This window comes from Corvus brachyrhynchos, unplaced genomic scaffold (assembly GCF_000691975.1).
Source record: "Corvus brachyrhynchos isolate BGI_N302 unplaced genomic scaffold, ASM69197v1 scaffold597, whole genome shotgun sequence".
NCBI classification, from domain to species: domain Eukaryota; kingdom Metazoa; phylum Chordata; class Aves; order Passeriformes; family Corvidae; genus Corvus; species Corvus brachyrhynchos.
The window spans coordinates 827214-840264 of record NW_008239000.1 but is presented as its reverse complement, the minus strand read 5'-3'; the positions used below and the strand labels follow the sequence as shown (position 1 = coordinate 840264).

The 13051-nt window shown below is 44.4% G+C and overlaps 1 protein-coding gene across 1 annotated transcript; it reads right to left on the bottom strand.

Moving 5' to 3' along the window:
- Positions 1-614: 614 nt before the first annotated feature.
- On the bottom strand, positions 615-13043 carry SDAD1 (SDA1 domain containing 1; the record flags this gene model as incomplete). The annotated part of the gene is made up of 21 exons (XM_017738961.1): positions 615-1788; positions 3330-3491; positions 3879-3963; positions 4479-4675; positions 5139-5236; positions 6148-6280; positions 6635-6711; positions 7106-7203; positions 7519-7595; positions 7932-7990; positions 8538-8595; positions 9274-9377; positions 10076-10145; positions 10400-10501; positions 10887-10961; positions 11338-11395; positions 11671-11771; positions 11861-11932; positions 12449-12559; positions 12674-12772; positions 12912-13043. Coding segments are annotated over 21 exons (2019 nt in total), but the record flags the coding sequence as incomplete, so codon positions are not given.
- Positions 13044-13051: the final 8 nt, after the last annotated feature.

Below are 13051 nucleotides of genomic sequence, written 5' to 3'. Positions count from 1 at the left end.
GGAGCCTGCAAGCCCGCTCCGTGCCGCGGGACACAGCAACCGCAGCAGCAGGTATACGGGACCGCCTACGCGTATTGCCCCGGCGCTGCTGCTGGGCCAAACTCAGGAAAGCCGGTCCAACACCGTCGTTTCCACAACCAGGGCAGAGGGGACAAACCCACCCTTGGCACAGCTGTCAGCACGCTGGCTGACACAGCAAGGCTGTAAACAAGAGGAAAACGGGAAGAGAGGAGACTAGACACTTGTCCTCAACCCCGGGGCTAAAAAATTACCACTCCCCTTTCAGTGTCAGAGGTTTTTCGTTTCGGGACACATACACAAGAAGGGAAACTGCTCAGCTGTTCAGCAGAAAAAACGCCCCCAACCAGTACAAGTGGGGCTTATAGATTGTACTTTCCCTCTCCCTCCCTCCCCTACCTTTGTCTCCAGCACGGGCTCCACACTCCATCCCCACAACACTCCAGCTCCCCCAGCTACACATGTTCCTCTACCTGCGAGCTCACTGCTCCCCTTGCCAAGTACCAATCCCTGCCCTTCTCTCAAAGGAGGAACATAAAATTTGAATACAACACTGCAAGTAGTAAAAAAAAAAAAAATCCTACTTAGTCCTTCTCTCCCTAAAGCCTAAGTTTTTTTGCTCTAGGAAGCAACATGACAACAAAAACAATACAAAATCAGTACAAGAATTAAAGTTATTACGAATACATATTCAACAAATAGCTAAGTGAATTCCCACATGGGATATTAAGCATTAACCTGGTTTCCTAAAAGGAAAGGAAAAAAGCACCCCCACTAAACGCATTTCCATTACACTGTGCATGTGGCACCTGCTTCTGCACCACAAAGAAATCCATTTTTAACAGACTTTGACAAAGGATGGTGTAAGTAACTCCCTCAAGTTACAAATAATTTATCAACTCCATTAAAACAGGTGGCGAGGGAAGGTACAAAGAACCCATTAATGGTCCCAGCAGAGGTCAAGGCTGAAGCACACATGAAACCTTAAGGTTTGTCTAAACCTTAGACAAAGAATCCAGACATCCACACGATTCTTGCACATGCATGCCAAGAGACACCAGAAAGCACACCACTATATGAAAACATCCCTTTTTTCTTTGGCACATGATGCTGTTCTGGTATTTAAATGGCAATAAAACCCCCCATATCCCAATACACTAACTTTATTTTTGTTTTCTGAGTAAGCCACAATGAACTGTTCTTCCCCACAACTCTTCACTTGAGCTTACCTGCATCACAGATGAATTTGGTCTCACTAAACTGGTCAAAGCCGGCTACTCAGACAACAGCTTACTCCATCTGTACTCCCCTAAGTCAGGCACAGATACTATATCAACATGCTTTATAGACTGACCAGAATATTCTTTTCCCTTTCTGTTGCTTAGTCATTAATTGCCTCAAGCAGAATTTTTACCATATGGTTGTGTATTTTAATACTTACACATACAAAACCCACTGTAAGTAAATTATATTTAATAAAAATATAACTGCCTTCTTCCCTAGAATGCTTTAAGACCAAATTTAAATCCTCCAAGGATTAAGGCCTCTGTCCTATAGATGCAGAATCCATCAGCCTGCAAGAGTTCCGTTTGCATTTCCTAACGGACCAGAGCTAAATCCATAAGGCACCACAGTCTTCCTTTCCCTCAGGGTGATGGTGGGTGGAAATGAGCATCTCCAGGGCTATTTCTTCAAGGGTGATGAAGTTCTCTCCAGCATTTATTTTAGCAGCTGTTTTCTCTTTTTCAGAAGTGCATCTCGAAGAGCAAGCTTCAGCATAAAACAAGTGGGCAATATTCAGGTGAGGAGCATAATAACTGAGACAATAGCACTACCACATGAACAAGAAGCCTTTTCAATTTCTTTAACCTCTGATAAAACCACTAAGAGCTCATCAGCTCAAACAGGCAGCTGCAATGCAAATGGTAACAATTACAGTGGCAGAAACACAGGGGTTATTTACCTAAACTCCTGTAGCAGGTTGACCCTGGGTGGGTGTCATGGTACAGTACAGCTAAAGAGCTGAAAATTACCGAAGCCTATATAGAAGATTAGAACAAACTGTTCTTCTACTGACTCATTTCAATCAGAATAGATCAAGACAGTTGCAGTTCAGCTGAGAGGTAAGTGAAAATGGTGTTTTGCAGAAGAGTATTACAAAACTTGCTTTTCAAGGGGAAGAAGGAATTTTTACAAGTGCCATTATCACCCTAAAGAGATATTGTTGTGCTTCAAACATGTTTTAGCTAATAAAGGAGCTGCTTCTGGACTATAGCAAGCAGGTCATTTTATCTTACCACCAAAAAAGTGCAGCAGAATGCAGCACCATACAGCTATGATCCTCCAGCCCACTCAAAACACTTTCAATTTATGGTTAACAGACTGGTGCTGTAGCCTAACTTCCATGGGGAAAAATGTATGAATAAATGCTGCTCAGCAGTTACAGGTGAATTTAAAACATTAATAAGGACAAAATGCTTCAAGATGTTTTTATAATAACTGAGCAGAGTGTAACTGTAAACAGTGGCTTCCTTAAAGTGCCTGCATTGTTCATTTGCAGCCTATTTGGCACATTCTGAGAGCTGTTTTCATGTTGTCAGCCCTAACTGAGGTGAGGCAGAATGATGCCAAATAAGTATCTACAGAGGATACTAATCCACATCCTCCTGCTCAATCTGAAAAACTTCAGATATTCTCTACTCAGTCTACAAATAATCCCTGTCTTGCCCTTCCTAAGGCAAGAAATTGCAGACAAGTATCATTTGGATAAGGTATATGATCCTGGAAACAACTCAAAGTTTGTTCAAGAAGCGTGTAAACACTTGCATGAAACAGGATCTGGGAAGAAAAAACAACTAGACCACTGGATTATTCTACAAGTTTCCTGGAACATGTTTGGATGAGCTGCATTTAAGAATACCTTATAAAACCCTCAGCTGGCGGAGGCTTCACTACTGAGAACAGCATTAGTGTGGAACTACTGCTAAACTGAAGTGATTTCTTTCTAAACCACAGTTTCAAGTAGCTAATAAATAGCATTTGCATCTGTTTCTCAGGAACATTTGTGACAAGCTACGAGATGACCTGTAGGCCAGGACAATGAGTCTGTAACAGAACAGTAACAAGAGAAAGGTCAGAGACTGGAGAGTGAACCACAATCTGCAAAGTAGGGGCAGGACTCAGGGAAGGCAAGCCATGGGCTTTCTCTGAGCTGCCACAGCAACACCTCAGGCCAGAGGGTAGGCAGCACCACACCTGCACTAGGAGTTCCTGCTCACACTGCCCCATCCATCTCCAGCACGAAACATTACCTGCTTCTCCCTAAAGGAACGCTTGTTCTTGGTCCGGACACTCCGGCTGTATCTCATCATCATGAAGTTCTTGTTCTTTTGCTTTTCTTTGTTGGAAGAGCTGGCAAATGGGTTAATTCTGGTTTTCTTTTTCACAAACTTTTTTCTGTCTGTTTTTCCAGCCTAGAATAGACAGTGCAATAGAGCAACAGGAGGCCATTTTCCTTCCCCTACCGCCACCATCGCCAGCCTGATAGTAACACATTCTATGGCAGCAACAACAAATCTGGGTTCAGGATGTCTGTGTCCATACATGCCTTCTCCCATGCCAGCTGTATTTATTAAGTCACAGGGAAAACTGTCTGTTGGCACATTCATGGCCACTTGTGACCAAGAGAGGCTGTTTATTTGTTACAGCCAAGATGCAACAGCAAAGAACCAAACAAATAATCTCTCAAAACCCACATGGCAGCTGGGCATCCACCTTAGATATGCAACCCCAGCATTTCCTCCTGCACAAGACAAACCCAAACCCAGAAAGACAGGACACAGAACATGCCAGTTCCTCACCTTTGCAGTTGCCAATCTGGTCTCCTTGTCTGACTTGGGCTTCTTATGCAGATGTTCAATATCTCTGAGTGAAAGCAACTCCCCCCTACACACAAATTCAGTAATATGTCACCACACAAAACTTCATCTGGCAAGGAAAACAAGATGCCCTCTTCACCCTTTGTCTCTCACCCATCTTAGGCCACAGTCCTAGCATAAATTTAGACACAAATGCTTCTTGCTCCCTTCAGGCTGCTCCTCATGTGTGGGACATCCATTACAAAAGTCACCCATTTCTATTTTCAAGTCTTGCTTTTTGCACAAAGTTTAACAGACACTGGAGATATAACCACGCAGCTACAGCTACAAAAAAAACCCTCTCATGCGTCTTGACTTGAACAAGGTAAACAGTCTCAGACCTTCCACCATGTTTTTTCCACCTTCCTCATGTCTTGTCTCCCAGGTATAAGCAAGCCCCCAGCCCAGGATCCATTCTAGGCTCTGGCTGCTGGCTGTCATCAGGAAACACTGATAAACAGCAGAGCTCTGTGCCCTGCTGCAATGAAGAGCTGCATCACTAGGGGATAGGCAAGAAAAAGCACTCAACATTCCATAACCTACCTGCCCTCCTCCTCATCTTCATCATCTATTTCAACATATTTCCTCTTTGCAGCTTTGCCAGGTGCAGAATTAAGTTCTTTGGAAAGCTGGGCAAGGCGTATTTTCTTGAAGTCTTCCTGAGTTAGCAGCCTGCTTGTGCTGACTGCTGCAGCCTTGGCTTTTCGTTCCTCCACGGGCATGCTTCTCACTTTTTCTGCCTTTGGAAAAGGCACAAAAGAATCATTCGCAGCTTTGCAAACCACTCCTGTGCCACAATCCACGATCCTTGCCCCCCAAATACACACTATGCAACAGCAATATTGTTGGGAAATGCTACAACCAGACATCAGGATTTTTCCTTGTCTCATATCCAACATCTAGTATCTGAATAAAGTACAAGCACACCAGATTTCGGGGGAAAAAAGCTCTCAGCTGACTATCACAGCTCTGAAAGCATTCAGCCCTGAGAGAGAAACCTCCCCCTTCTCCACTCCCACCCTAACAACGTGTACTGCAGCAGGAGCACTAACCAGCACTTCAGCCTCACTGCTCCAGCACAGCTCACTCTGAAAGCCTGGGTAAGTATTTAAGAGCAGCCACATCAAGGTGAAGAGCAAGAGGATCTGGTCTGTGATTAACAAGACTCATTTGTACTTGGCATAGAAGAGACTTGAAACTCACTACTTGTTGCTGCTCCTCATCTGAGGAGTGATGCACATCAATCCATTCTTCATCTTCATTGTCCTCCTCCTCACTCAGACTAGCGCTTTCCCAGCCATCTGCTCAGGGAACAAGTACAGAGCTCTTAATGCAAACTCATCTCAACTACCTGGATTGGCAATAACTGATGCTTGGAACACCTGCTCTTGCTGCCTTTCATTTATTTCACCCATCTCCTAACAGCATTTTGCCTAGGGACATGATCCATGCTATGCTCTGCAAAGCTCTGCACAAGAGCTCCAGATCAAGATCCTGAAAACAAAGTGCATTTGGGACAGCCTGAAGCACCACAGGAGTTCACAGACACTAATTACACTCCTCAGTCACAGTGTTCCCCACTCCCAGCCACCTAAATCAAGAAGAGAACTACTGTGATTTGTAGCTGGGTTAGTTACAACAGTCTAAGCATTGCTCTTCACTGCTGTGCCGGCCAACGTGCTGAAGTTGCCAGCTTCAGCAACCAAGCACAATGTTAGAGTGATCACTGCACAGCATGTCCCAGCAGGGCATTCATTCCTCCAGCACAGCTCCTGCAGCATCTCCAAGGCACTCAGGCTTCATTTGCCAAACTCTGCCTTGCTTTTAAAGATCTCCAGCTCTTTTCCCCAGCTCAGGCAGGGGGTTCCAGGGTGTGTAAAAGCATTCACACAGGAAGTGAATTAACTAAGCCAAATATTATACCCAAGTACTACTTTGGCATTCAATATTATTTAAAGGTTTTCCTTAGGATAAGCTGAACACAAAGTTCGCAGCTGTACTGTCTGTCCCTCTGCTTCCCCCTCTGAGTGTATCAGAAAAAGCAACACAGCACCAAACCCCACTGACAAACCACGCTTACTCAAGGATAGACATGTGCAAGCCAAGGCACAAGACAGCAGGAAGCGAAACGCACAAACACCAGGTTCCATGTCCACATAAAATCTAAGTGACAGTGATGCCCAAAACAGAATTTTTACGGAAAAAGGCCAACCTTCCTCTTGGGTTCCTCCCTCTTCCTTTTGATCCTCAACCTCCAGTACTTCTGCTCCTGGAATGTAATCTTTGGCATCCAGTTCTCCATACTCATGAATCCTGGCTTCCACCGAGGCCTCAGTAGGCTTGCCCTGTACATGAACAAAACACACATTAAAGCAGGCTATTTTAATGCCCACCAATCCAAGAAAATGTCTGGGGGAACAGGAGGGTGTGGGTCCAAAGACCTTTCCTTATTTCATGAGGCAGAGTTTAATTACTCAAGTTGAATGAATCTCAGAAAACAGCTGAGCTTCAGGAGCATGATCTAACCATGAGTTAGATTAATTTGGACTAAGGAAACGTGGAAATAATAGCACATTATGTCCAAAGGCAGTAGGCAGCGGAAGCACACAGGCTCCACCTTCTCAAGAGGACACTGAGACCAGTTCTCAATTTTTGAGCCTATCAGTTTTTAGTGAATGCAAGACACATGAAACACTTACCCTGAACTTCTTCTGCAGCATCTCTGGATTCAGAGAGCGGAACAGGTGTATCAGAGTTCTTGCAGACATCATCACATCTGCCCAGAAAATGAGAGAGTCAGGAAAAAAGCAGAACTTGGAGCAAACCACAAGCCCACACAGATCACCAGTATTTACAGCCTACTCGTCTTCACTGAGGTTATGGCTCCCTCAGATTTCTCTGGTATAGAACATAGCACTTCCATAGGGGCTGACTCTTCTTAACCCTTTCTCCTTGCTTTATTTTTGTCAATGAATCCCCCTGCCACAACTACCCGACTGTTTTGTCTCCCATGGATACACACTCCAAATAAACAGAAGTAACCCAAACACTGAAAATCATCTCAGCCCATAAAAACCAATTAGGATAGCACTACCTTGAAGGCTGTAACTGAAGACCAAATAACACAGGGGGAAAAAAAGGGTTTAAAGTCATATCCATATAGTATTTACTTTTATTTTTATGCGTCTTGTACTGAACAAGGTCTTGGAGCAGATCTTCAGTCATGGCTAAGGGACATCTTGCAGTGATTTCTTTTATTGCATTGATTCTGAAAAAATAGAAAGTGAATTATTTGCTCAATACCAGTTAGGAGAAAATGACACTTATAGTCTGAATTACCCACAACTTGAAGAACCTTATACAGCATTTACACAACATTTGGTGTAAAAGGAGAAAACCATCATTAAATACTCCCAACAAAAAAACAGAAAGGTGAAGCTGAGATACTGTCTTAACTTTCGACTCAAGCAGCTTCTCGAAAGCGTAGTACAAGTGACAGGAATAAGTCGCAAGTGGTTTAAAAAAATACGCATTTTACCACAACATTTGGAGTTTGACATCACTCATACAATTCTGTACTCACCCCACAGTCATGACCTCCCCAGAATTCTTGTCTGTGACAAAGTTGTTGGCAATGGTCATCAACACTGACTGGATAATCTGAAAACAAGAAAAAAAAAAGTACATACTTAATAAAAACTTAACACACTTAGATGTGATTGACAGAAAAATCCTTTCTCATAGAAAGACATCAGGACATGCCAGTAGAGCCCACAAATATTTTCTAAACACAAATTTTCCTGCAGAAAATAAGACAAACATCTTGTTCTCCCCCTTTATGAAACAGTCCCTTAGGACTTCCAAAAATAGCTGAAATGACCATAAGCTTTTCCAAACATCTCTGACCAATTCCCTTTCCTCCATCCCCACACACACACATAGCATTCACATGCTGGCCTGCTGCCCATTCAACATCAAACACAGGTGAACACTGACCTCAGGTGGTACCAGCTGGTGTGAAGCCTGTGCAGCAAATAGAAGAATCTTTGTCACTTCTGGAAGAAAAGCAGAAAGATCCCAAAACATATTGGTGCAGCTTGCTCCAGCCAATAAACACATCCCTTAAAACACAAGAAGCTGCTCAGTCAATCCCAAAGCTATTTAGCCAGAAGTTCTTTGGGACAACTGTTTCTCCTCTCCCACCAAGCATTAGGAGCGCCTCTGGCCCCCACCTCTGGCCACCCCAGCAATAGCCAGCTAAAGCAAAAGGAAACGCTCCAGAACTGGAGTCAAAAACCAGTAAAAGGAAGCAGCACAAGGCAATCATGCTCAGCTAGTCAGGATTAGGGACTCATTTCTTTTATTCCTTTGCTGGAGCTTCTCAAATCCTCAGGTAAGGAGCCATGAGTGCACACAGCCTCCACAGAAGTCCAAAGCGCTTGGCACTTCTGGCAGTCAGGGACTTATACTTCCTTTGTCCGCACTCTAGACTATTCCTGCTTCCCACCAATCCACTGCTACCTTTCCAGTTTCATTGCCACTCGCATGAAATGCGTGTACATGAGACATGAGGGATCAGCAGTACCTAGAGTAGTGACTTACCCCTCTGATGGGGCTGAAGGAACCTCTGAACAAAGGGGTAGAAATTAAAAAGGAAAAGCTGCAAGACAAATTGTAACATATTATCTTTTTGTCTTTCAACTTGACATCACCTTCACAAGCTGATACATTGTAAAACCATCTCATTCTATAGTGTGCTCTCCAAATGCCTCTGATTTTACAGCATAATATTATCTCCTGTATTGAGTTTGATATCTGTAGGGCAAAAATTAATTGTACCAAGATAAATCCAGCTGCAGTCTCTCTGCACGTAGTCCTTGCCGTGGAAATCCTTATATCCTCTGAAACTCCTCCACTTGGACTAGATTACTCTTTACTTAATCCAGCACAAATATTTTATCACTGGGTCATGTGCACAAAACCCTCCAAGTGCAGGAGCTGCCAGTTTCCCTCTTATTCAGCACCACCTGGCTGACAACTCTGTGGTCAGCATGAGCAGCTTCCTAGAAAGGTCTTGGAAGCATCAAGTTCTCCTCTACTCTTTAGAGACAGCTCAGCTATTCCAGACCAACACCCTTCTCTATCAGACCTCCCTTAGTACCACAGAAAGTCTGTACTACTGTGACATTCCATGAGGCCCACTGCTAACTCCCTGACCATCCCTATGCACTTTTGGACATAAAGAAAAATTAAACCTCATTTTCCCGAGGCATGAGGCCAGAACATGCCCACATCCAAACCAGGCTAGCTACCAACAGACCACCATAAAATTACATACCTCATGTATTCCAACCAGCCTGGATATTAGGTCCATGAGCATCATCTTCACTTCAAATCGCTCCTTGCAGCTCTCCAGCTGCTTCAGCAGTTTCTCAGCAAAGTCTAGAAGCAGAAATAGATTTGCAGTAGACTGAAAGAGCACAACACCAAACTCAAATGGGATTAGGGTCAAAATGAGCAGTTTGATTTGTTGTTATTTCTAAGCCCCCGTGCTCTTTCACAGAAGAAATTAAAGGTGACTAAATCAGTTATTCCAATAGGTTTTTTCACTTCTCATATGCCTAAAAGGCCTGCTGTGCACAGGGGTTCAGCAGACATTCCCCAATATCATAAGCGCAAGGTGAGCATTGAAAACTAAATTTTTACATACATTTTGGGTTGATCTGAGAAAATGAAATCCCCAGAGGATCACTAGAACAGACCAAGAGTAAATCAAGTGCTGTTAGACAAGTACATTTTAGCAAGGGCTGAACCAGAGCAGTTACAGTAGATCAACTACTCTGGGCTCACCACACTACTGCCCTCACACATACAAGGGAGGCAGAGAGCCATGTCCTGTTCCGTAGAAACCCAAAGCAGATGATGCAATATTCCTCCTTCCTTGTCTCACTGCCTACATGTGCTCCACTACAAGCACAACAGGACTGATCTCTCCAAGTGCAGTGAAACCTGGAGTAAAAACACATTTCAAGTGTCACATCTGCACCTAGTTGTCACTTGGGTTCTCCTGGCAGAGCTGTGTCCAAGCTTCCCTGTGTGGGATTAACACAAATCGCACTAAGAATTCACCGCATGCTCACCTTGGGGATCATGAATCAAGTGAATGGCAGAGAAATTGAACACCTCTGGCTTGCTCTTCTTTTTCTGCTTCTACATGGAAACAAGAGTAAGAGACATTTTTCTCTTTCTATGAGTAAAGTGCTTCAGTTCCAAGGTTGCTGTCAAAAGATTGCTGCCTCTTCAAAAACATTTTAAAAGCTAGTCCTGGATGCTAAAAACTCTCCCTGTTTTCAACCACACAGGATTATGTAGCACCTGTAGCTAAACAAGCTAGGCAACAACAGGACTTCAGTACTAGAAGGATTAAGCCAAGATGATGAGAAGGAATACACAGCTCTCCTCACCTTGAGGACCTTCATGGCTTTCTCCAGTTTCTTCTTGCGCTTGGTGGTTTTCTTGTTGGTCGCATAGCGCATCATCAGATCTCTGGCTGTGGGGCCATCATCCTTGGGGAAGGAACACAACACTCAGGCAACCCAGGCTTCAAATGGCAATCAGAGAAACAGACCACCAATATTTTTCAAGACCACATACTCTGAAAACTCTCCCCCCTTCTTAAGTGTCCGAACACACAGGTACCAGCATTTAAATAGAAAACCAAAAGAGCTCTTGGCATTTCTATCTTTTAACAGACAGCAAACACATCCTGCCATCACTTGGGGCCAGCTGTCAGACACTAAAATTTTTTGTGAAGCACAGAAACATCTGGAGAAAACTAGACCGGACAGTAGCACAGAGGTAGACAGACTAGCAGAGCCAGAGTCACCAAGATAACAGAACTAATAAGGGGTCTGAAGAACAGAGAAGGGAGTATTTGGTCACAACACCCACCTCAGACTCTGATTCGCTGTCTTGTTTTTCGTCTTCATCTTTCCCAAGGAAGAACTTCAAACTAGCAACTAACACCTGAAAAGTAAAGTGAGTTCATGTGGGACAAGCCTCAAGAGCCAACACAGAAGGCCCAATATTCAGTCAGACCCCAGGCAGGACAGCTGCTCTCCTCGTTTAATCAAAGGTTCACAGTGCCAATATTAAGGAAGTGATATCCTGACAGTCTCTTCTGAATAGCAGTGAAAAGTGCATCCACACTCCCCACAGAAGTCTACACTCATTACAAAATAAGCTGCCAAGCTCCACCTCCTCCCATGAGTAGCATTTTGAAAATTAAACAACCAACAGACAAATCAGTGAAGTTTGTTTGCAGTAACAACAGATTAAGTTACATCGCATGAAAAAGGCAGCCAAGGTAACAGCCAGTGTATCAAGCGATTTCTGTTCTCACCTTGGTCACTTTGGAAAAGCAGGCAGTTGTGATGACATTGACTGTTTTGGCATCATTCCTGGAATAAAACAAACCACATCTTGTATTTCAAGTCTGGCAATTTCACATTATTCTCAGAAAATTACCTCTCACCAAGTATTAAGCAACTCATTTCACACAAGACAGTATTTCTTCTCAGCTAAATTCCTTGGCACAAGTTACAACCCCATTGGGCTACAATTAAGAAATCTATTCAAGTCACTGTCTCTGCATTATGTTTTGGACTACGCGCCACAAACGATACCCACGTTCCCCACAATAAATGGCAAATCAACACAAGCCTGCCAGACCCACCAAATATTCCTTCTGTAAAGCTCTATCATCACATCCAGAGATATCTTGGCAGCGGTGGGATTGCTGTCTCTCAACATTGTGTACATGAAGTTCTGCAGTGCCTAAAAAAGAAGTGGAAAACATGTTTTTAGAGGTCTTCCACAAGAGGAGGAGTTCAGTTCAAAGTACACATGAAAGGCAAAGCACTGACCGTGTTCACTTTGTTGTTCTTGTGTTTAGCATTGACATTCTTGATGTCCGTCACAATGTGAGTGTACAAGGTCTGCAAGGGGAGAGACGACAAGGAGTAACACACAGAGACAACACTGTGCCCAAGCACTGACATGAGAGCCAGATGATCACCACTGAGAGCATCACTCGAGTTACAGCAGCAAAAACCAGGACATGACCCTGTGAAGACTCACGTATTTGAAAATCATACTGAATTTACAGTACATCAAGGCACGACAATGAACAGCATCAAATACTGCTTCAAATCCTACCCCTGCTTCACTCAGGCCTGCTCTGACAGCCAGGTTTGTCACCTGTAGACACACACAAATGGCTCAATCCCAAACAGGACAAGCCTACAACCTGCAACAGCAAGGTGTTTACAGCAGCAGAACTCAGTTATTATTCCAACATACAGCTAGAGCCCTGCCTCCAGCACTGACTGCTGAAACAGCTGGGCTATGTTAAACTGCAATTTCATAACCAAACAAAGAACAGCTGCCTATCCTAGCATTACCTCATTGGCCAAAACCCACTGGAAATGAAGATTTTTGTCAGCACACCTTACCTTTCGTAGCAGCTTATCGTGACACCGCAGCAGTTGAAAGAAGAGCTCCAGCAAACTCGTGGGATTTATTAGATTCTTGTTTCTCAACAGGATCAGAGCCTTACAGAAGGTCTGTAAGAGAACCCAAATTTCACATTCCTCTCCAGCTCTTCTCTTTATTGACAAGCAACCCACAAGCTCTCAGCTCACGCAAAGGGCAGGCTGAGCCCAAGGCGCGGGTCTCACCATGCGCAGGTCGGGGTCCAGGACCGTGTGGTGGTAGGAGAGCAGCTCCTTCAGCTGCTGCGGGAAGCTGGCCATGTGCTCGGGGTAGCAGTGGGCAACCTGGAACGGACAGGGCAAGCGAACACTCTAGAGCACACCTGGGGTTACCTCACAGGCCTCGCAGGGTGTACGCAACCAGCAACAGTCATTGGAGCCGGCACCACGCACAGGCTGCCACAGGGCAGGCGCTGGGGCTCACCTGCGCCAGGAACATCAGCAGCTCGGCCAGCTCCTTGCTGGGCTTGTCCGGCTGGAAGGTGAAGATCTCCACATGGGACTGGTAGTGGTGGTACTGCTGCAGGAACTGCGCACACACAGGGAACGGCGGCAAATGAGCAA